The sequence below is a fragment of the Triturus cristatus genome, chromosome 3_1 (assembly GCF_964204655.1).
Source record: "Triturus cristatus chromosome 3_1, aTriCri1.1, whole genome shotgun sequence".
In the NCBI taxonomy this organism is placed as follows: Eukaryota; Metazoa; Chordata; class Amphibia; order Caudata; family Salamandridae; genus Triturus; species Triturus cristatus.
The window spans coordinates 214,516,824-214,541,271 of NC_140583.1; the positions used below are offsets into that span (position 1 = coordinate 214,516,824).

The window sequence follows — 24,448 nt, forward strand, 5'->3', positions numbered from 1 at the left end:
TCACGAAATTGATGGCGGTGGTCACAGCTCATCTGCGCAGATCATAGGTTCCGGTCTTCCCTATCTCGACGAGTGGTTGTTGAAAGCGGGCTCACCCCAGGCAGTCGTTTCCCACCTCCGGACTACGGCCAACCTCCTGCATTTGCTGGGGTTCTCCATCAACGTGCCGAAGTCGCACCTGATTCCCTCTCAGAAGCTCCTCTTCATCGAAGCGGTTCTGGATTCGGCGCATTTTCGGGTTCATCCTCCCGAGTCTGGGATATTCAGGATATCATTCCGATCTTTCAGCCTCTATCCCGGGTTTCGGTCAGGATGACCCTCCGGCTACTGGGTCTGATGGCCTCCTGCATCCTGATGGTGGATCATGCCAGATGGCATATGCGGGCTCTGCAGTACGACCTGAAGTTCCAGTGGGCACTGCATCAGGACAACGTGTCAGATCACGTCTAGATCTCGGAGGGCACTGCACGACAATTGCAGTGGTTGCTCACGAATCGCGATTGGGTCAGTTGTCAGATCGCTCTCTCTTCCCCAACCGGAACACACAGTGGTGACGGACGCGTCCCTTCTGGGATGGGGCGACCACATGGGAGAGGCGGAGATCAGAGGACTTTGGTCTCTGGCGGAGTCCCGGCTCCTTATAACAACCTTCTGGAGCTTCGGGCAATCCGACTTGCACTGAAGGCATTCCTTCCCTCTGTCAAGGGGAGAGTAGTGCAGGTGTTCACAGACAACACCACCGCCATGTGGTACTGCAACAAACAGGGCGGGGTGGGGTCGTGGATCCTTTGTCATGAGGCTCTGAGTCTCTGGACATGGCTGGAACATCAGGACGTTTCCCTGGTGGTTCAACACCTGGCAGGTTCTCTGAATGCCAGGGTGGACAAACTCAGCTGCCAGTGCATGATGGATCACAAATGGCGTCTGCACTCGGACGTGGCGCAAGGTCTCTTTCAGCAGTGGGGAGAGCATTGGTTAAATATATTAGCCACCGAAGAGAACGCCCAATGTCATCAGTTCTGCGGTTTGAATTTCCAAGGCAGCACTCTCTAGGCGACGCTTTTCGTTGCGAGTGGAGTTGCGGTCTACTATACGCCTTTCCGCCTATACCACTTCTACCCAGACTGCTGAAGAAGATCAAGCACAACCGGGCCCAAGTCATTCTTGTAACTCCGGACTGGGCTCGAAGAGCATGGTATCCCGAGCTACTCAGCATAGCTATCGATCCCCCGTTCCGACTGCCTCTTCGGGAGGATCTTCTGTTGCAGCAACAGGGGATGGTTTTCCAACCGAACCTGTCCAGCCTCCACCTCCTTGCGTGGAGATTGAGCGGCAGCAGTTGACGTCTTTTGACCTGCCTCCCGAAGCTTGTGATGTAATCTTGGCAGCCAGGCGTCCCTCCACTAAGACGGTATACGCCTGCAGGTGGAATAAGTTTGTGGCATGGTGCACAGCAAAGGCTTTGGATCTCCTTTCTGCCCCCCTTTCAGAGATACTTCTATTCCTCCTTTCTTTGGCCCAGCAGGGCTCTGCTCTGGGTACTATCAAGGACTATCTCTCGGCCATTTCAGCCTTTTTACGGCTTCCAGATCAGCCTTCACTTTTCAAGTCCCCTGTTGTAAATAGATTCTTGAAAGGCATTTCTCATCTTTTCCCTCCTATTCCATTCATAATGCGTCAGTGCGACTTGAACCTGGTTCTGACATATCTGATGTGTGCTCCCTTTGAGCCACTTCACAACTGTCCTCTTCGTCTTCTCACTTTAAAGACTGCTTTCCTGGTTGCGATCACCTCTGCCAGAAGAGTGAGTGAGCTCCAGGCTCTTTCTTCTAAACCTCCTTTTCTCTCTGTCCATCGGGACAAAGTTGTTCTAAGGACTCGTCCATCTTTTCTGCCAAAGGTTGTCACTGCCTTTCACATCGGGCAGACCATCACTTTGCCCACCTTCTTTCCGCCGCCGCATCCCCCGAAAGAGGAAGAGAGGCTCAACCGTCTGGACCCAAAACATGCGCTCTCATTCTACCTGAACCGCACTCAACAGTTCCAGGTGGATGAGCAGCTCTTTGTGGGTTACGTGGGCGCCAAGAAATGTCGGGCCGTGCACAAGCGGACCATCTCTTGGTGGGTCGTTCTGTGCATAAAGGCTCGTTATTCTTTGGCTAAACCAGGGCCACGGCAGGCACTACTGCTTTGGGATGGGGAGTTCCCTTGCATGACATCTGTCAGGCAGCTACGTGGGCCTCGCTGCAGACGTTTACCAAGCATTATTGCCTGGACAGCCAAGTCCTGAGAGATGGCTTCTTTGGCCGTTCTGTTCGCCAGTATTTTCTGGTGTGATCTTGGTTCGCAGACCCACCACCGGGGTTGGTATTGCTGGGGTATCTCTTCTAAGGTAAGGAATCTATCACTACGTGTTTCTTTCAGATGCACAAGTTACTTACCTTTGGTAACGATATATCTGTAAGAAACATTAGTAGTGATAGATTCCTTACCGCCCCACCCATCCTCCCCGTTCTGCGAACTGATTTCTAGGGTTAAGGTCATCCCTTTGAGGGCCCTAGTTTCATGGCAACAGTGGTCAGTTTCTTGCATGGCTCTGCTTTCCTGGCACGGAAAGTCGTGTACAGAACTGACGTGTGGGCGCCTCTAAGTAGCTCCAGCAACGTCATCTCGGCGACGACGATGCAGGCGGAGCCGCGTGATGCCGCCTACCGATGCGCAGGGGTACTGCTGACGAAAAGTTTCCGGATCCAGTCTGACGCCTGGAGGTAAAGAATCTATCACTACTAATGTTTCTTACAGATATATTTTTACCGAAGGTAAGTAACTTGTGCGACACGGAGTTGGATGGGCGTTCTCCAGCGCCAGCTCCTGCACCAAGGGGGGCTGAATCCCCTTGATGGAGTCAGTGGTTTATTCCTATGATAGGCCTTGATTGGGAGACAAATGGGAGGAGTATGCGGATCCTTTTGGATACCAGCTAGTAGAGCTAGAGGAAAACTGGTTTGAGGATCTAGCAGATGCCAGTGGTCTGGACACCTTGCCAGTCACTGGCTTGATCTCTCCCCCAACCATGGTTATAGAGGAGGTGCCTCATTCGCACTGATGGTTTCGAAGGGCGGCTGAGGTCCCAGACCATACTCTACCCTCGGTGGCAGTCAAGACGCCTTGACAGAGGTGCTTCAGCCGGGCGTTGCCCCTTCCAAACCGTTACTCCCATTTAATGAAGCCCATACTGATGTCCTACTATGGGCCTGGTCCATGCCCTGCACAGGGGCTTCTATGCAAATAATAATTGCCCGCTTCCATCGTCCACCCCCTCCCTTCCCAAGGGGACCCTAGTTTCCTCGCCCAGCATCTCACCCCGGTGAGCTTGATAGTCCAAGCATCCACCTCCAAATTGTTACCCTGTCACATTTCCTACAACTCCACCAGACAGGAAATCCAAAATGCTGGATGCCATCGGTAAGAGGGTGTTCTCTTCCGCCAGCCTGTCACTATGGTCAGTGAACACTGTATGCCTCTTGGGCTGATACTTCCATAATGTCTGGGAATCGGTTGCGCAAGTGCTACCCATGGTCTTGGAGGCGGTCCGAACCATACTCTCTCACGCATTTACTTATGAGAGAGATGCAGTGAAGTTCACCATCCAATGTGGACTAAAAACAACTAATTCGCTGGGCAGAGCAACTTCATCGTCAGTGACCCTTAGCCGCCACGCCTGCCTGAGAACCTTTGGTTTTTCGGGGGATATCTAAGCCTCACTCATGGACATACCTTTTGATGTCACTCGGTTGTTCAGAGAGACGTTACTCTCTGCGCGTCAAGCACTTTAAAGATAGAGCTACAGCCAGCTCCTTGGGCCTTTGCATGGCCCTACGCCACCCCCAGTCTGCCTCCTTCCCCCATTATGGTCACAGGAGCAACTTCCAACCGCGCCTTTATACGCCCAGGCACCCTGGCCAGCAATCAGCGCAATCGTTTTGTGGTCGAGGACATGGTTCCCACAGCACATGTGAGACAGGCAGCAAGAGATCAAGCCAGTCCACCATCCCCGGCAGTCGTAGGCTCTAAACCCCTATTGTATGCGCTCTGACCATCAAGGGCACCCAATGGGGGACAGGATATGCCATCACCTCCACCTTCTTACGACAGGTTGATGGAGGACTGCCTTTCTGTGCTTCCTCAGGAGGTTTTAGCTCTCTTGGCCAAGGGAGCTATAGAGATTGTGCCAGCATGAGACGTAGGTCGTGGTTGCTATTACGGCTACCCTCTGGTACCCAAGAAGGGCGGAGGCCTTTGTCCTATTTTAGACTTGCGCCTTCTCAATCTCTTCCTTAAAAAGGAGAAATTAAAAATTCTCACACTCACACAAGTCCGTTTGCCGAGCTCCACTTCAGACTTAGCAGTGCCCCTCGGGTGTTCACAAAGGTGCTGGTGGTGGTAGCAGCTTATCTGCAAAGGTCAGAGGTCCCAGTCTTTCTCTACCTCGACAATTGACTGTTACAGGCAGGCTCACCAGAAGTAGTCGTCTCCCATCTTCAGGTTATGGCGAATCTTCTGCACTTGCTGGGATTTGCAATCAACTTGCTGAAGTCAATCCTGACTCCCTCTCAAAAGCTTCCTTAGATGGGAGCTGTTCTGGATAAAGTGCAAGATGGGGCTTATCCTTGAGTGGCGAGTACGGGATATACAGGCTATGTTACCAATGTTTCAGCCTCTATCCTGGATTTCGGTGAGAGTGACTCTGAGGCTATTGGGCCTCATGGCCTCCTGCATCCTTCTTGTGACATATGCCCACTGGCATGTGAGGGCTCAGCAGTGAGACCTGAAGCTCCAGTGGGCATAGCATCAGGAGATCTGGACCAATATGGTTCAGGTCTCGGAGGGAGCCACAATAGCCCTGCAATGGTGGCTAACAAAACATGATTGGGTCAGTGGTAGACCCCTTCCTCACTCAGAGCTTACTGTGGTGGCAGATGCCTTACTTCTAGGCTGGGACAGCCATCTGGGAGAATAGGAGATCAGAGGACTCTGGTCTCCAGCAGAAGTCGGACTCTACATCTATCTGTAGGAGCCTTGAGCGATTTAACTGGCATTGAAGGCCTTACTTTCTTCAGGGGAAGGCAGGTCCTGGTGTTAACAGTCACCACAGCTGTGTTGTAGTGTAACAAACAGGGCTGGCTGGGTTTGTGGACCCTTTGTCAAGTGGCTCTGCAGCTCTGTACATGGCAGGAACATCAGGGCATATCCCTGGTGGTTCAACAGCTGGAGGGCTCTCTGAACGCCATGGCCGACGAGCTCATCCATCAATGCATAGTAGATCACAAATGGCATCCCCATCCAGAGGTTTCTCAAGATCTCTTTCAAGAATGGGGAGAGCCTTGGTTGGATCTGTTCACCTCTGCAGTAGTTTTGCGTGCTGGAGTTTCCAAGGCGGCTCTTGTTCTGAGATACTTTTCGTCTTGAGCGGAGCTGAGGCCTCCTGTACGCCTTGCTGCCAATACCAGTACTGCCCAGAGTTCTCAAGAAGATGAGGAACGACCGGGTCCAAGTCATTCTGGTGGCTTCGGGTTGGGCAAGTAGAGTCTACTATCCCGAGCTGTTGAGCATGAGCATGGGTCCTTCAATCAGGCTGCCTCTTTGGGAGGCTCTTCTGTTGCAGCAACAGGGCAGCATTTCTACACCCGAACCTGACAGCGCTCCGCCTTTATGCGCGAGATTGAGCAGTGAAACTTGATAGCTTTCAACCTTCTGCCTGAAATCTGCAGTGTTCTCTTGTACCACCTGGTACACGCCTGGTACACGCCTGCTGTTGGTGCAAGTTTGTGGGACGGTGTACAGATAAACAAGTTGACCCAGTATCTGCACCCTTTTCCCAGGTTCTTTTGTTTATTCTTACTCTAGGCCAGCAGGGCTGTGCTTTGGGCACATTACAAGGCTATCTTTCTGCCATCTTGTCATTTCTGTGGTTGCGAAATCAGTCATCCCAGTAAAAGTCCCCTGTTGTACATATGTTTTTAAAGGTCTCCAACACGTTACCACCTTTATTGTGTCTCAGTGGGACCTCAATTTAGTCCTATTATTTCAGTTGTGGAGTCCTTACGAGCCATTACACAACTTCCCTATTAGGCGCCTTACTATAAAAATGTCCTTCCTAGGGACAATACCATCTGCCTGGAGGGTCAGTGAGCTAAATGTTTTGTCATTTCAGCCTCCTTACCATCTACCCAGACAACCTGGTTCTTCAGACTAGAGCATCCTTCCTACCGAAGGTGGTCACTTCTTTTCATGTAGGCCTGTCCATCACCCTTCCTACCTTGTACACTCAGCCTCACCCCTCTAAAGAAGAGGAGAGACTCCATCGGTTGGACCCAAAAAGAGGGTTGTCATTCTGCCTTAACAACACAAAAGAGTCCTGGGTGGATGATCAACTCTTTGTGGGGTGTGTCAGAGTCAAAAAAAGAAAGGTGGTGTAGAAATGGACCATCTCACGATGGTTACTGTTCTGCATCAAAATCTGCAACGCACTGGCCAAATAGTAACTTTCTGAAGATTTATGAGCTCATTCTACCTGGGCCAAGGCTGTGACCACTGCGTTATTTCGCAGAGTGCCCGTCGTGGATATCTGTCGGGCAGTAACATGGGGTTCCCTGCTCTCATTTATGAAGCAACACTGCTTTGACAGTAAGGTCCTTCGATATGAGCATTCCTTCCTACAGGACTTTCTAGTATGTTGCAGCCCCTCTGGGGATGTATTTTATTTTGGTATGTATTCTAAGGTAAGGAATCTGTGACTGGAAGGCTCTATCAGATGAACAAGTTACTTACCTTGAGTAGCACCTTATCTGATAGAGACTATCTAGCCGCAGATTGTTTACTGACCTACCCATCCTCCCTGCTCCGCCAGCGGATTCAGAATGAAGGGCTGTTCACCTTTCAAGGTCCCTAATTTGACACGTTAGTAGACAGTGTTCTTCGTGGCTCTGCACTTCTGATGTGGAAAGTCAAGAAAAGAAACTGATGTCAGTGTACTGGGTTGGCACCTATATAGGCACCGCACATGTTACTTCCGATGCAGATGGTGCCACACAGAGTCGAACGATGTCACCTACTGGCGTGCGGGTATTGGTCACAAACAATTTCCGGAACCAGTTTTATGCCAGGGGATTATTCTAAGATAATTAATCTGATGCTAGGTAGAGACTCTACCAGATAAGGTGTTACCAAAGATAAGTAACTTGTTAGTTGCTTCCAAAATAATTTGTGATGCCACAGTGGGACCTTAATTTGGTCCTGACGTTTCTCATGTGTACTAACTTCGTGCCGATGAACAGCTGATTTTGTTGTCGTATGAGACTAAATACTGTCTTCCTTGTTGCAGGAGTGAGCACGAGGCGCTCTCAGTGCAGCTGCGCTACATCACCTTTTTCCCCAGATAAACTGGTACTGAGGACCAGGGTGTTCTTTTTGCCAAAATGTGTGTCTCCTTTCCACGTTAGACAATCCATCACCCTTCCTACTTGTTTGCTCCACCATATGCCTTGGAAAAGGAGCAGAGACTCCATGGGCTTGACCCCAAAAGAGCTGTAAGCTTTTATGTCAGTGACACCAAAGACCATCAGGTGGAACAATCAATTTTTGTGGGTTTTTGTGAGAGAAAGAAATATAAGGAGGTGCAGAAAAGGACTATGTCAAGGTGACTTTTCCCGTGTATTAAGACCTGCTACACATTGGGCAAGAAGTAATCTTTGGAAAGACTGCTGGTTTATGCTATCAGAGCCACGGTTGCTACCACTTCGTGAAATGCCATTTCTTGACATCTGTCAGTCTGCGATGTGGGCGTTGATGCACACATGAACCACTATTGCCTTGTCAGCCAGATCCATTAGACAGGGCAGTTCGCCTATTTGGTCCTGCTGGATTTTTTGTCTGAGCCCACTCCACAGATCCTCCACCTTGAGCGGTACTACTCTTCATTCTAAAGGCGAGGAATCTGCTGTTAGAATTAGCCATCAAAAGAACAAGTTACTTAACTTGAGTATTGCTGTTTCTGATGGCTACTTTGTCAGCTGCAGATTCCTCACTAGCCTCCCACTTCCCTTTTCTGTGAAGTAATCTCTTTTTACCATCTAAAAAGTGCACAAATTAAAAATCCGCACAGGTGTACTTCCAAGTGTTTTGTGCTCTGCATTCGAGGGCACAAGAAATTGATGTTGGTGTGCGGGTGTGGCTCTTAAACGAATCTCACCTTCATCCTTTCTGGGTGGGAATGAGGCCATGGGGGATTAACTATCACAAGAAAACACCTCCCCCCAAACTAGGCTCCTGTCGCTGCAAAGTCTTGCAGTACGCTGGTGACAACATTGCCCGATTTGAAGGCAATTGGGTTACACCTTACACATCTGTTTAATATTTTAAAAACACAGTACTTAATGCGAATAAGTCGGAGATTTTGGTATTTGGTAAAAAGGATTTTATTTTCCGTAGTCTCATTTTCTCAGAGAAAGATGTCCCCGCACACTTGAAATAGATTCTTTCATCTACCTGTCCTGGTTAGGCGGCTCCCCTGCGGTGCTTATAGCGGAGCTAGTATCATTGATACAGTGGTTATTTAGCCTTCTTTGGGTTCAAGAGAACTGGTGGCCTCGCAGCCAGAGCTGCGGAATTTTGGCCTGGGGGACCTTGTCTGGGCCTGTCCTGGCGCACGTTGGTGTGTTTACCGGGCCTGTCGGCCTACAGATTCGGATGTCATGCTGCCAGTAGATTACCTCGTGGGCCCGACTCGGTCAGTGGCATAGGGTGAGGGGCTCTTTTTGTTGTGTCCGTCAATGTCTCTTGGCCTTAAAGGAGGTGTAATTTCTCGGTTATTGCCTGCGTTGGGACAGGCAGGCTGACCCATTGTGTGAATTCTTGTGTGACCTAGTGCATCATCTTTCAGTGTCCACTGCTTACCAGCCTTTTGTGTGAGTCGTTCATCGCCACCGGTTCAACATCGTATTCTGGTGGTTATGCATTGCGGATGTCCTTAACGTATTGATCTGCCCGACTTTGCCTGGGCTCACCAGTAATGACTACGCGTAGGTATCCCATGTGCATTTTGCTTCAAATAATATTTACACTGAAAGGGCTTGGGGGTGTAAAACTTTAGCAAGTTTGGCTAGAGTTACGCCTAGTGTTGAGTGAGTGGTAATGTTACCTGGTCGTTCATTGGGGCTCCTCAGGGTAGGATGACCTAGCGGCAAGGTACAGCTAGGGTGGTTTACGTGAGCTCAGCGATCAAAAAAAAAAAAAAAAATTTATAGTATGCATCGTGGACCCTGGCTCACACGGAAGTGGGCTAAATCACTCACACCACAGGTGCCGAGGCCTGCTCTGATGCCTGACACTGGGGTCCCAGGTTTCTTCTGAAGGGCTAGGCCTTTAGATGCTGAAAGGATGTCCGTTGTTATTTACTCGATTGTTAACGATTGGTTATTTCCTGGGTCATCCGCGGGTGTAGAGCTTTAGGCGCTGGTTGTCTTTCCATCGGGTCGGTTTGCGCTGGTTGTCTTTCCATCGGGTCGGTTTGATGCGGGATGGTGGTTTTTGGGGCAGGTCACAGGCTGCTTCCTCTCGCTGTGTTTGTTCTTCTAGGTGTGGTCGGGTCAAGTGACGGAGGAGAGCAATCATCGCGTGGCATATCTGGGCATGAAGGAACGCCAGGCAAGATTGTAGCGTAGGCAGATAGTGGTACTTATCGGGGACTGGATGTTGGTCTCAATGGCATGCCGCCATGCAAGGGGACCATGTACCTAGGTCACGTACATCAGGCAGTGACAGGTGAACTGGGACCATGTGTACTAGAATATACAGGAGTGGTTCCCACCACGGTCGGTCAGGTGGGAAGCGGTCTTCTTGATTCTCACTGGATACCCTTACTCCATCACGCCTATTGTAAGCTGAGGATGCCTGTTGACGCTGTTAGACCTGCTATTAGTTAGTACACTCACTGTTGTGCCTTGGCTCGGCTTGTCTCGCATCAGGGCCAGTTTGGGGTTACTGGCGAATTGTTTGCTCGACGGCTGAAGCGAGCGCTTCTAGAACAGGGCAAGATTGATTAGGCCAGGCAGCATGACAAAGGTCTTTTCGGCACTGGCAGAATGGTGCAGGCTGTGAAGTAGTGCAATTGCAGAACATAAATTGGTCAACATTCGGCTAGGAAATGTTTAGCAGCAGGAAGGTATTGAACCATGGTGAGCAATTGGTTTTGGGTTCGTGCTCAACAGGAGCAAGGGAATTGCATTCTGTTCCATCAGAGTACGGGGACCGTCTATAGCACCAGATACTGTAAAGCTGCCATTTTCGCCCTGGGCTGGGGTGTCAATGTCATCCAACTTTGTAGCCAAACTCTGAGCAGGCAAAGGCATACTTGCGATGGTGCAACGGGCACTCAGCAGTAGAGTTAGATGTGTCATCATACCCCGATATAACGTCAGTGATGAAACATAGGTTGTGGCTACTCTCGACCAGGCACTCTAGGGCAGCTGGGGCGGGGGTGTGCCAGTGCCAAGAGGGTGCGGGTTGCCTGGGTAGGGCTGCTGGCTTGGAGGGAGCACTACTCGGATCGCCACAAGGGCACGTTTTGTTTCATAGAAGGCTGAATTGATACTTTTATGGCATGGTGCCAGTTGCTTTAGTTATGCGCAGGTTTCTTGGCAGTGTCAGAAACATTCAGAACGCAATGCTGGTGGTTAGCCTGTTGTCATGCTGTTCAGAGGTAGTTTAGCTCAGGCATGGCCAAGCATGGGTTATAGGCCGGTGGTCTGCCCTGGGATTCGTGTTAACAGGCAGGTGAAGCAGCAGAACTTGGAGGGGCTTGGGTTTGACCTCTGGATACTAGGGCGGAGCCTGGTTGCTCACTTAGTAGCCTGCCCTTGAGTTCGACGAAACAGGTACCTTTGATGCGAGTATCGGTACCGGGTAACTTCTCCCGCCCTCCAGCACTGGCTGGCAGCTATGCAGGTTGTGGAAGTGGCCTTCCAACGGGGGCTTATGGTCCATATGATTAAGGGAAACACCGGGGTAACACTTTTGGGCTACAAATCAGCAGGAGAACAATTGGCTTTCCCAGTATTCAAATTGAGAAGATTTTTACACGTTGTTCTCCTCTGTGGTCACTCTGTCCTGTCTCTCCCTGGTATACTATCAGAATTTTGGGAGGGCAAGGCTCTACATTTGGTGGTGACTGATGGAATACGATGGGCATACTCCAACGGAGTGAAAGAGGAAGTAAGGCGGGCTTGTCAACTCTTACCTCCTCCCGCATTGGCACTGCCAGGCAGGAGTGTCTTGTCAAAGGGATTGTTCTTTAGCCATGCAAAGGCAACTTTGGACCATCGCCTATTTTAGGTTTAGGCCATTTCAGTCTAATCCACGGGGGAGTTTAGAAAGGATGGGAGAACCTGTCCTGTTGGTGCATGCTGGCCGCGGGCCCGGTTGGGCGTAGACTTGTTTGGCGGGACCTGGGAGAAGCCCGGTATCAGTATGCTGTAGGTATAAAAGGCCTACCGGGAGCCATGCGCAGAGCAAAGAGGTCTTGGCTTCATCAGGCATGGTCTTATACACGTCAAGTCCACAGGGTGCCTGGAGGGAGATGGAATGCACCTCTCTAGTTTAGGCATGGACCTTTTCCTACTGGACCTAGGGGAAGCTTGGGCTGCAGCAGGTTGTAAGTAAACAGGTCTACCTTGGTGGGGGGCCCTGGTAGTGACGGTGGCCACTCCCAAGGCTGTGGAGGAGTTACATGGCGATCCAGGGTCTGCACATACCAAGGAGTACATCATGCAGCAGCACCGTGGGGTGCTAAGCCAGGATACCCAGGGATGTTTTAGCGTGTCCCCTGGAAGAACGACGGCGCCCCGTTAGCCGACAGGCGGTTGTGGGTCTGAGCAACCGGGGGCTGCCATGTATGCTCCGCCCACCCATCACGGGGGGCGTGTTAAGCAAGTGGACTGGTGGTCCACGGATGGGAGGGGTGGACCCTTCCAATATTTGGTATTCACCAGTTGGCGTTGCCATGGTGACTCTAGGCTTATCAGACGGGCAGGCGGCATAGGGGCTGGCCTGCCCTGGGATCGCCCGTAAGATAACCCACCATGTTTGCATATTGGTTATGCTAATAAACCTGCAGCAATATTTCTCCACTTACATTACAGTGTCGTGTGTTTTATTTACGTACTTATTTGTTTTGTGATAACTGTTGCCGATATTGGCACTATGTAAGGCTGCCCAGGGGGGGGGGTTGCGTAGCGGCCCGCCCCTTGGAGGGCGGCCGCCTTAGTGCCACAGGAAGGCGCAGGGGTGGGAGGTCGAGTCCCTGGGCTAGTCCAGGGAGGCCCCAGAAGATAGCTGGTTCCGGCGAGGGCAGGGAGGAGACAGGGGTACATATACTGTCTCCGCCCCCTCATCGTCCTCTTGTCCGCTCGTTCGCCTTGCCCGCCCCTCCGCTTACCCGGCGTCCGGAGGGACAAAGGGGGGGCCAGGTCTTCTAACAATTTTTACTTTGTGTTGCAGGAGGAGTTACAGGGCGATCCAGGGTCTGCACATACCAAGGGGTACATCATGCAGCAGCACCGCGGGGTGCTAAGCCAGGATACCCAGGGATGTTTTAGCATGTCCCCTGGAAGAACGACGGCGCCCCGTTAGCCGACAGGCGGTTGTGGGTCTGAGCAACCGGGGGCTGCCATGTATGCTCCACCCACCCATCACGGGGGGGCGTGTTAAGCAAGTGGACTGGTGGTCCACGGATGGGAGGGGTGGACCCTTCCAATATTTGGTATACACCAGTTGGCGTTGCCATGGTGACTCTAGGCTTATCAGACGGGCAGGCGGCATAGGGGCTGGCCTGCCCTGGGATCGCCCGTAAGATAACCCACCATGTTTGCATATTGGTTATGCTAATAAACCTGCAGCAATATTTCTCCACTTACATTACAGTGTTGTGTGTTTTATTTACGTACTTATTTGTTTTGTGATAACTGTTGCCGATATTGGCACTAATCTGTTTAATATTTTAAAAACACGGTACTTAATGCGAATAAGTCGGAGATTTTGGTATTTGGTAAAAAGGATTTTATTTTCAGATGAGTCGCTAGTGGATCGGTTATCTCGCAGTAGAAAGAGCGTCAAAACACAACTTTCAGGTGGGTTTCTATGTAGGATTGCGGAGACCATAAGTGTGTCTGGACAGGCCTTTTTTCAAACCATGGTATTTCCCTGGTAGACTGGAGCCCTTGGAGCCTGTTTTGAAAGCCCAGGGCCGCTCCTGGTGCCTCTGTCACTTTTCTTTGCTCCCCAAGGTTAATTGCGGCAGACAGGGGAGAGACTTTGAGAGACAGTTAAGAGATGGAAAGTGTGGGGGGAGGGGTGTAGAGAGAAAGCGATCAGAAAGGGAGCAGAGAGAGCGAATGGATGGATGGATGGATGGATGGATGGATGGAAAGAGAGGGATTGCATTAGGAGACGAACGGAGCGGGGCTTGGTTGAGCATTTTGGCCAGGGCTGCTTTTTATTCCCTAGTCTAGCCCTGTTCATAAACTACATTTTGCTGCCCTATAAACGAACTCACTCACTCATTTATAAACAGAGGCAGTTGTTTAATAACTTGGCCTCCCCTAGTATCAAATTCTTATTGTGTTAGTTGTTTTGGCAATTTGATGCCGTCACTGTTGTATGTTGCTTGGCCATTCCAGAAAAGTTACAATTCCAATCGATCTCATACAGTACCTTGCTTTTGATTTGATTTTCAGTCTTTTACAGTCACGCGTTCAGGGAAGAGAAGATTGGAATTTAAACAGATGAGGCAATCGTAAAATCTTAAATTGTGGTTTCTGCAGCTTTGTAATAGCCTGCGTTAATCAGATTATCATTTCCGTAAACATCCAATTTGTTTGGAATTAGTCAATAGGAAGGCAGTTTCTAACCCAAGGCCACGTATAGGATACAATCACCATCAATAAAAACAGCCTTTTAGTTCTCTGGTTTTGGGCTGTTTACCTCTCTGTGTTTATATTTGATGAATGAATCTCGGGTCACACTGTTCTAGCTAGAGACTATGATGAGTTTGTGTAAGAAGTGAGCAAAGTTTACTGTAAAAAGCTAGTCCTTTATTTTCTTATCCTTGTGTGTAACATCATTTGACAGAGATGAGAGACACATTTTTACAAATTAGTTTTAATTTGCTTCCAATTTATGATTTTATGTTGGCTTGGTCAACATTTACGGCCACTGTTGTTAATGCAAGGAGAATTGTTTTGCTATAATCTGCATGTGCTCTTCCTTTCTGTCAGAATACTGAAAATTGTAGAATCCCCTGTTGATTGAAAATTGCTGTGCTCTAGCTTCATGTTAAGGGTTTGGTTGGTCACATTTTTGAAGGTTGTTATCAAGCATCTTTCTATCTAATACTCCTGGAATGGTCCTTTAACCCTTTTCAGATATTTTATTGTTAAGGGCTGTACCATGAGTGTAGTTTTAAAATGCTGTTTTTACAAAGTTACAATTGTTTTTGACAATATGCAATTTCTTTTATTGTGTATGCGGTTATTTTAAGGGGACAGTCTCTTCATGGTACTCTTCATGGTGCTTATAATGGAAAGGAGCGGTGCCAGTGGAAGCATTAATTCTCAGCTGTCCTCTTTGTCCAAGCGTTGGCTTGGATTTATACTGCTGTTGCATTTTACAGACTTGGGCAGTACGGAAACTGCCTTCCTCTTCACTGAGGGATCCATTTCTAGTTCTGCACCTTAGGACCTAAGGTCCCAAGGTGAGACCTGTGTCCGACATAGTGCACACTGTGTAGGGGGGGAAGGATCCATTTCTAGTTCTGCACCTGAGGTCTCACTAGTGAGACCTGTGTCCGACATTGTGCACACTGTGTAGGGGTCCTAATGCCTGGCTTTAGAGCTTCCTAATGTGTTGTTCACCTGAGCAGCGAAAGGAAGTACACTAGTGTCCTTCGTCCATTGATCTTAATGATGTACATTTCTCCCTAGCTGATGGGTGTTATGGTATCCTTGTCTGTAGCAATAAAGCGGTCCTCTCAGAGATGCAGCCTGTGCCGTTAGTTTAACTTGTAGCATGATCCTTTCAGAGGCATGCAGACCCCTACTGTATGCCCCTGCCGTCCACAAGGCCCCAGCGTGAAGTCTTCTGCTTCACAATGCACAACGATCCTATAGCGCTGAGAGGCCAGCCTCTGATATGACCTCGGTGAGTGAGACTAGTTTTGAGGCAGAATGATGAGAAGGGATGAAGACCCGTGATCTAGGCAGCTGGCCCTTCTGATGGGATTTCTGTGCACATGAATGGAGTAGAAGGAAGAGATGTTGTACCTTATGGTACTCGGACAATCCCTCATTTTATTTCAGTTAGTGATAGTTCTAGAATAACGTACGGGTCACAATGACATTCTAGTAGTTTTCTTTTTTAATATAACTTTTCATTTCTCTTTTTTAATTCTGTACGTTTTCTTGGGCTCTTTCGTTGGTAAATCCAAAGATTGCTAAATGAAGTCAGTCATATGGTTTTGAACTTATCGGAGCAATATTCCTACCCAGGTTACATGTCTGTTGCATGCTTGTACAGCTGCTAATTGCGTGCCCGTGATAGTGAGCTGAAGGCAATGTTGCCTCGTGTAAAAATGATAATGTTTTTCAATGTACAACTAGCAAGGCTATTCTCACTTATCATCACCTCTTCTTCCACAATACCCAGGACCCCAAGCACAAGTTTCTGTTTTTCACATTTGCCTCATGTTCCTTCTATGACCTTTCACTGTATTCCAGCCAGCAAACAACAGTAGTGCATATCTGCATTTCATGCCTTCTGATTGGCTGAGCCACTGTCGGCATTCCATAGAAGATGTTTCTTAATTAATGAGTGTAGGTGAGTAGAATCTTTCTGGCATAGATACCCCCACTTTTTGCCTGGTGTCAGTGTATTTAATGTATTCATTTATTTATTTGTAAAGAGAGAAGGGGAGAAAGAAGAGCTATGCCTAAGCCGGAGAGAGCACTAGCACTGAAGGAAAGTAACTAGATATTCCCTATTTTAAGGGTGAAACAGCCAAGTTTTTAGTCCCTTACAGAAGGTCCTTTCAATAGGTTTGGATTTCAAATTCAGTTGCAAAGTGTTCCACCTTTTGGGTGAAAGATAGCTAAAAGCTCAGGCTCCCATTCTGGCTCTTTGAATTCTTGGCACCTTGACCAAATGAGCCCCTACAGATCTTAGATTACGTACAGGTATGTAAGGAGTTGTTATAGATCGTATGTAGCTCGGGCCCCATATTCCACAAAATTCTGTAGCAGTAGCACTTGACCTTGTAGGTAATCCTCTTCTCCACTGGCAGCCAGTGAAGAGTTGACAGAGCTTTAGAGGTGGATGCTCTTCTCAGTAGATTAAGGAGCAAACACGCGACTCCGTTTTGGATGCATTGAAGTTTAATTAAACTTCCTTTAGAAGCTCCCAGATAAAAGATATGACCATAGTCTATTTGAGATGTAACCAGGGCATGAACAATAGTTTTTCTGGCCACTATAGGTAGTAGGTCTAGGAGTTTCCTTAGGACTTTGAGAGTTCCGAAGCACTTGCCAGCTACCTTTCTATTTTGGTTCGCAAATGAGAGTTAAGAATCAAACCACACCCCAGCATTTTTTGTTTCTGCTTTTGGAGTAGGGGTTTGCCCCATGGCCTCAGGCCACCAGGCCGATGACCAGATATAAGGCGCTTTCCTAACCATCATTACTTCCGTTTTATTGCCATTAGTTTTAGGCAATTATTGGACATCCCGTAGGCTAGCTCTTCTAGACATAAAGAGAATTGCTTTCCAGCTGCCTCCGTGTCCTGAGATAAGGTAACAATGAGCTGAGTATCGTCCGCATATGACACATTTGTTACATTGTGGTGTTCCACGATTTCTGCAAGGGGGCCAATATAAAGATTGAATAGGGTAGGGCTCAGTATAGAGCCCTGTGGGAACCCTTACATGAGAGGAATACTCACTAACATATGCGGGTGCTGGGTAACTTGGAAGCTACGCAATAGGTGGAGGGAAGTCATCCAACCTAGAGCTGTGCCCCTAACCCCGCATCGACTTAACCTCTTGAGACGCAGGTTATACTATATGGTGTCGAAGGCTGTGCTTAGGTCCTGTAAGACCAATGCGGCTGTTTGACTTTCATCAGCACACACTCTCAAGGTTTCAGTTACAAGAAGTAGAGCTGACTCCGTAGAGTAAGGGGCCCCAAAACCCAATTGTGTGGGATGAAATAAATCATTCGAGTTGATATTATTTATGAGTTGGCTATTCACCACTTTCTCTGCAATTTTGGCAAAGAATGGTACCTGAGAAATCGCACGTAATCAATTCCAGTGTTAGTTGCATTATACCATGTACTGGGGGGCTCCTTAGAGGACCACCCCATTCCTACCTGTATAGCTTTATAGGGTCTACCTGCGTAGCCTTATAGGGTCTATCTGCCAGCTCGTTCTGCTGACGGCCTCAGACACTGTTCTGCCCCCCAGGCTGATGGGCCTAACTCGGACAGGGGACGCTGAACAAAGGATTTCCTGCGAAGGAGAGGTGTGACCACCTCTCCTTTAGGATTTGGTAGGGTGGGGTCGCTTCCGAGCGCCACCCAACTGCATTGAAGGACACAATTAGTGCCCTCCTTGCATAAACCAGTTTGGCCCATTTCAGGAGCCCTTGGCTCCCCCTCTGGCGTGACACTATACAAGGGATAGGGGAGTGTCCACCCCCTCCATCCAGCTCCTCCCTGGTAGTGACTTGATTCTGCCATGTTGAATCTTGGCCCCTGCGAGCATCTAACTGGCTAGGCCTGCTGAGTAGCGTCCCTGTCCACCGCTGATCGGTGGGTCACCGCAGAAGATATCCTTCCCCCTTTTTTGGGTGCTTAAGGGCTCCCCTGAGGCTGGGTCCTTAGATTAGTCCGAACTACATCTTCAAGTAACGACTGCATGTTTTTTTAAGATTGTATAAAGACTCTTCTGCTGATGAACACTGGAACTCTGCTGCTTCTTCGAGTGAGGACCAAAAACAAGACTGCTTTTGATGGGAGGAGGACTGCTGCAACTCTGTCTCCACACTCTTCAAGTTTCTGCAACTCCGTGGTGAGCATCCTCCGAGTCAGCAAGGACTCTGCATGCATTCAAGCAAGAAGGTATCTCCCTTGGAGTGAAGAAGTCACTTCCCTGCATCCGCAGGCACCTCGACGTCGATGACCGGTATGCTGATCCTTCTGTCCCACAGACATCTTCCGGCTCTGGAACACAGGTAGTGGTTTTTTGGCTATCCATAGGCCTGACCAATCTTCCCTGCAACTTGGGAGACTGTAATCCCTCTCCAGCTGACTTAACTGCATCCGTGTGCACTGGGTCAAGGTTTGTTGTCTCTCTTCACGGAAAATCTTCAAGCTCCAATAAGCCCCAGCATCGCCATGCTTCAAGAACAGCAGCCTGCCTGCATCCTCCCCACTGTGGGCCTCCATCTTCTGAGGGTTGTGACTCCCTGTGTCTCCTGCCAGACGGTTCATGAGGGTCCATGAGGAGGCTCCAACAATTCGTGCTGATGGCCGGCCCTGACTTAACCTTGCTACGTTGTTCCCACAGACCTTGCTGGTCAGCATCCAAGCATCTTTTTCTTCGACCTGACTGTTGCGATTACCAAGGTTTGTTGGTGGTCCTGCCAGCCAGTGACCTCCCTGCATCTGTCGTGGGACAGCTTGTGGACGGCTCCTGTGCTCCTGTATCGTCTCTTGGGCTCCACAGCAGCTTCATCAACTCCATCTTTCTACAACAAGAACTTTCGACTAGTGGTGGACACCTCTGGATGGTTTGGACTCTGTCCCCTCTGCTTTCAAAAACTACTCATCCAGAATCCATGTTTGGGTTCCACCGTCCTGGTCCATGAGTCACTGTAGCTGCCGGACTGACAAGACTCTCCATTGGCTCCTGTGGACGATTCTGACACCTCTTCGTACGTATTAACCCGGGCTCCCTGGTGTAGGTATCCTGGTTCCCTGGGTATCCACGGGTAGGGTGGCTTTCCAACCTCCCTTGGTCCAATTGGTTTCCTCTGGGTCCTTTGGGAAGGGTCCTGAAACAATAAAATAGTAACGCGACTTACCCTGTGTTATCCTATGGATGTTTGACCCAGTATAACCACTCTGTACCTGGGCACCTTGGGGTCCCTAGCTACTCACCTCTGGTGGTCCTTTGCTTCCTCTGGCCTTCTCCATCCTTTGGTAACAGACTCGTTTTAGTACCTACTTCATATACTACTTTCTTAGTATATGGTTTAGCGCCCCGGTAGGTCCTCATGTGCTTTTTTTATGCTACTTACCTGTTTTTGAAGTGTTTCTGATGTGTATTTGATATCTTCGGGTAGGAGATATACCAAGATAGCTATCAGTGTTGTATAGATAAATACTAGAGTATTTTTATAAGCACTGGTGTGGTTTTTTCTTGTATGGAAGCATGCTGACTGACTATATGCTAATTGCACCCGCTTTATACCCTCATGAATAAGCCTTACCTGCTCTCCAGGGCTACTACTTGAGATCTAAGGCCATCAGGGAAATAAACACTATCACTATGGGGTTCCCTTGACTTAGTGCACAATGCCTCCCCCTAGGTGGACATTATATACTGAGCCAGCCTCCTTCAATGGACCAGTCTATAGAGGACAGATATGTTATCTTATCATTCTTGTTCAATCACTATATCATAGACCTGCTTGTATCTATGGAAGGAGTCTGCTATCTGCTTAGTCTTCTCAATGTGCCCTTTCCTCTCTTCTCAGCATGTGGCTGATCAGATTGCCTTCCGAGCGGCTGGAGGACTCTCGGCACTCGAGCACATTCTGCAGGCTGCGAGTTCGATCCCAAACACCGGTGCAGCATCCCGCATTCCTCTTAAGTAAGTCATGGTGTTATATGCACACTTTTCAATCATGTATTGAAATCGTCTATTACTGAAAATGTTTGGTATAAATGAATTCGCCAAACTTATTGGAGGCGAGATCCTAAACTGTCACTGAGTACATGTTTCTCCTACTATAAAATAGCTTTATGCACACACACCTTTCACTGTTGTTTCCCCCCCAAGCATCCGGTTCATAACATGTGATTGTGAAACTTGGCATTTCTGCCACTTTCCACGTGAGATAGATAACTAGGTGCAGAGCCATGGGTGCCTTGGAAGGAAACGTAATTAAAATAGGAATACTGGACCATCTATTAGGAAGAAATATCGTTCAACAATCACATAAAGTTAAAGGGACTGAGGGCCAGATGTACGACCGTTTTTAGTGGTCGCAAACAGAAAATCGGGACATTTGCGACCACTAAAAAGGGTTGTAGCATATACAAACCCTATTTTGCAAGTCGGTTAACCTATTACCGACTCGCAAAATAGGGTTTGCGAGTCGATATTTGGAAGGGGCGTGCCAAGAGCAACCCTTCCTAATAGTGAGTCACACGGGGATGTACGATTATTTTGCTAACACAAATGCGGTTGCAAAACAATTGCAGTTTACCACCTACTTCAAGTAGGTGGTAAGCCAGTTGCAAATGGGAAGAGGTCCCCACGGGACCCCTTCCCCTTTGTGAATGTATGTGAAAATATTTTCCCACAGACACTGCCTGCCCTTAAAAAATGAAAAGAAAACTTTTCATTTTTTTTCTTATAAACGCGTACCATTTTCCTTTAAGGAAATCTGTCTGAGTTTGGATTTTTTTTTCCCGCTTTATTTAAAAAGCAAACAGACAAGGTGGTCTGCTGTCCCTAGCAGTCCACCATCCCTGTGATTCATCTAGCCCATTCCCAGTGGGTTGCAAATTACGACCTGCCTCATGAATATTGATAAGGCAGGTCATTTCCAACCCCATCGGGAATCGCTAAATGTGTCTGACACACGTTAGGACATTACGTTTTGCGAGTCGCAAATTGCACGAATTGGAATAGTCGTATATCTGGCCCTGAGTTCCGACGCAGCAGCAAGTTCATTCAGCTGTGCGATAGGGCAGGTTGGCAGCGAGTGACTCGCACTCAAATGTAGTAAGTACTGTGTTGAGCGCCTTCCACAGACATCCTCATGAAGACCTCAGGGTCCAGTCCAGTGGCGCAAACACAGTCTTTGATCGCTGAGAGATCAAGAAAATTAGTACCATTATTTATAACACAACCAATTATTTCAGCGCCAGGTTACCATTTAGTTCACGGAATGTACTTTATGGGGTGACGGATGATTAATATTACAATTAATTTTTACATGGTTTCTAGTGCCACGTGTATCTTCCTTCATAGTTAAGTAAGCAGGTTTTAGGTTTTCTTGTCAAATGCCGCATATAAATTCTGCAATTATATTGAAGAATACCTGTTCTTACCTAACCACTTTGGTTTGATAACCCCAAAGATCAGCCAACGTACCCACAATGGAGATTTGCACAGTTGGTCTTGCACCGTGCAGAATTGTAGTCCTTCACAGTAGACCTAAAATACCTGCTGTTTGGTTTACTCACTGGCCCAGTTAACCTCCCTTTGCTAACCTTTCTGTACCAGTTGAACTCGCAACTAAAAAGATCAGTCCCTCCTTACATATCTCCATCCAGCTATAGACACTGTTAATCCGACCTTTGAATCCACTGCAGTAACATGATGGCTGCATGTTATAACTGTACTGCTTCGGGTTAATTAAACGTTTTTAAAATGACACAACTAATGATTTATCTGTCCCTAAACCAAAATGGAACCCACGTAAATTCTATTTTCCGTCAGGCAGGAGAAGCTGGAGAGACTGCTGGCCGCATCCGTCCCTGAGCGCCAGACGAGTATCACTTCACCCAGATGATATGTATGCTGAGCTCGGCTTATGGTTCACTCATTTTTATTGATTTCCTACAAGCTTCGGCATTGTATTTGAGCAAAGGACGTTCATTCTACTTCCGTATGTCTATATTAACATGAATAGCATAACTAATAATAAAAGCCCTGCAGAGTTCCCTCCCAGCCTCCCTTTCTCGCTCTCACACCTACAAGCTCCCCTGCCCACTCGCCCCGCCCACTCGCCCCCCCCCCCCCCCCCCGCCCCCGGAGTCTACTTCATGTTCAGTGCACAATAATGTGGTGTGCTGCAGAAGTGTTGCTGTTTCCTTATCCACTCACACCAAAAGGACTTCAGACTTTCTTGAGTTACCCTTTGAATCCTGCTGTTTCCTGGATTCTATTCCGCTCCTGAAACCGGTATCTTGTGGATGCGATCGGACTGGTCATGAGTATATCACCTGCAAGCAGCTCTGCTTCAAGTGTACCTACCCCTACATGCCCTAATTGTCTCTGATTCTCTGTGGGATTAGTTCAGTGTATAGAGAAAACAAAAGTGCAGCCAGGGCACCATTGCCTCATACCCATGTAAATGTGAATTTGTTTTGACAGTCTCCTATTTACACTAGAAGGCCCACGTGTTGTGTATCCTGTCCGAGTCCAACCCATGAGCTCCTCTCCAACGCCCATGTGCATTAGTCCTGCCATCATGAACCCATGTTGACCATATCAAAGGCCTACTCACCATCCAGTGAAAGAAGAACAATCTGTTCCTGCTTTTTCTCAGCTACGTCCATCCAGTGCAGGAACATCTTTGCGTTGTCTCCGGTGTGCCCTCCATTTGTAAAGCACACCTGGTCTGGATGGACCAGTTTAGGCATTACGAAGCCTATTCTTGATGTGAGTATCCCCAAAAACATCTTACAGTTTACATTTATCAGGGATATTGGTCCATAAGATGCACAGAAGCCAGTATCCTACCCAGGTTTCTGTAGAATCGTAATGCAGTTTCAATCATGCAGAAGACATTTAATTATTTCAAAAGCAACTCTAGCATTTAGGGCCAATGTTTATAAACTTTGGCTGAGTATCCATCTGGCCCTGGAGCCTTGCCTAGTTTGAGTTTCTTAATGGCTAGTTATAGTTCCTCCTTGAAAATAGGTTCCTCTAATTTTCCTCTGTCATCCTTAGTCAGCCTTGGTAAGGCCAGTGGCTTACTAATTCCTCCTCTCTACTCAACTGTGTGGTTCTTCGTTACATAGTTGTTGTTAAAAATGCCTAAAGGTCTCCTGCTTTCCCTCGGCTGATTCAACCTGGATCCTTCATCTGTGCTGTATAGTTGCATACCCATGCTGTTCTTAATTTGTTTGTGAACAACGTCGCCACCCAGATACCACAGTTTGATCTGTAGCGCTATTACCTTCTGCCAGGTGCGCCGTGATTGAGTACATTTGTATTGTTTTTCCAGATCTAGTAATTTGTGCATCTGAAAGAGACCTGCACTGGACCAGCATATTTGAACAGCAGACTCAACTTCTACACCCCCACCCGCCAGCTCCGCTCCTCAAGCCTCGCCCTCGCCGCCGTCCCCCGAATCCAACGCACCACCGCCGGAGGCAGATCCTTCACCTACATCGCAGCCAAGACCTGGAACTCCCTCCCCACCCACCTACGTCAGACCCAGGACCTGCTCACCTTCAGGAGGCTCCTCAAGACCTGGCTCTTCGAGCAGTAGCAGCGGACCCCTCCCCACCCTTCAGCGCCTTCAGACCCTCACGGGTGTGTAGCGCGCTTTATAAGTACTGTGATTGATTGATTGATTGATTGATGGATTCCTCACTTTAGAATACCCCCAGGCATCAGACTGGATCTGGAGAATTTTTCTTCAGCAGTACCTCTGCACGTCGGTAAGTGGCGTCCGTCAACTCTGCATACGTAGTTGGCGCCGTGATCGCCGGAATGACGTCACTGTATCTACTTAGACACCGCCCCTGCGCACTGACGTCAGTTCTTTCTTTTTTCCACGCCAGCCAGAGCAGATCCGGAGAGCGGTACCTCGAGTCACTTTTTTACCCTTTTTTTTTTTTGGGAGGGCGACTTTTTGTCATCTTCTTTTCGAGTCGTCAGGACACCTGGTGCACAGGGATGTCATCTCCTCTGGCAGGCTTCAAGCCTTGTGGCTCCTGCCACAAACTGATGTCGGTAACGGACCCCCACCTTGTGTGCCTATGGTGCCTGGAGCACGACCGTGCTCCGACTGCCGGGCCATGGCCCGAAGTCTTTGCGGGAGCAGTCCCGAAAGCTTCTGGAGGCCCGGCAGTCGGCTCCGTGCCGATCGCGGTCCCGGTCGAGAGGGAGGTCGCAGGACCGGTCGCGGAGCCATCACCACCACTCCTCCTCGAAGTCTTCATCTTCGGGTAAGTCAAAGCACAAAAAGAAGGGGAAGAAGCATCGTCACTCTTTGCGTTCACTCCCGTCCGTCGCAGGAGGCAACACGGGTTGCGGACGATAGTCGCCCTGGCTCCGCCCACGGAGCCTGTTGGGCCGGCTCCGAGCCTTCCTCCCT

The 24,448-nt window shown here is 48.7% G+C and overlaps 1 protein-coding gene across 3 annotated transcripts in view; it reads left to right on the forward strand.

Annotated features, from left to right (window-relative positions):
• The window catches only part of SCAPER (S-phase cyclin A associated protein in the ER), a 3,109,515-nt gene that overhangs the window by 2,124,099 nt on the left and 960,968 nt on the right, over nucleotides 1-24,448 (forward strand). For all 3 annotated transcript variants that reach the window (XM_085643688.1, XM_085643687.1, XM_085643686.1), the window contains exon 24: nucleotides 19,862-19,977. In XM_085643688.1, the coding sequence (XP_085499814.1) occupies nucleotides 19,862-19,977 (116 nt within the window). The remainder of the gene's footprint in view (nucleotides 1-19,861; nucleotides 19,978-24,448) is intronic.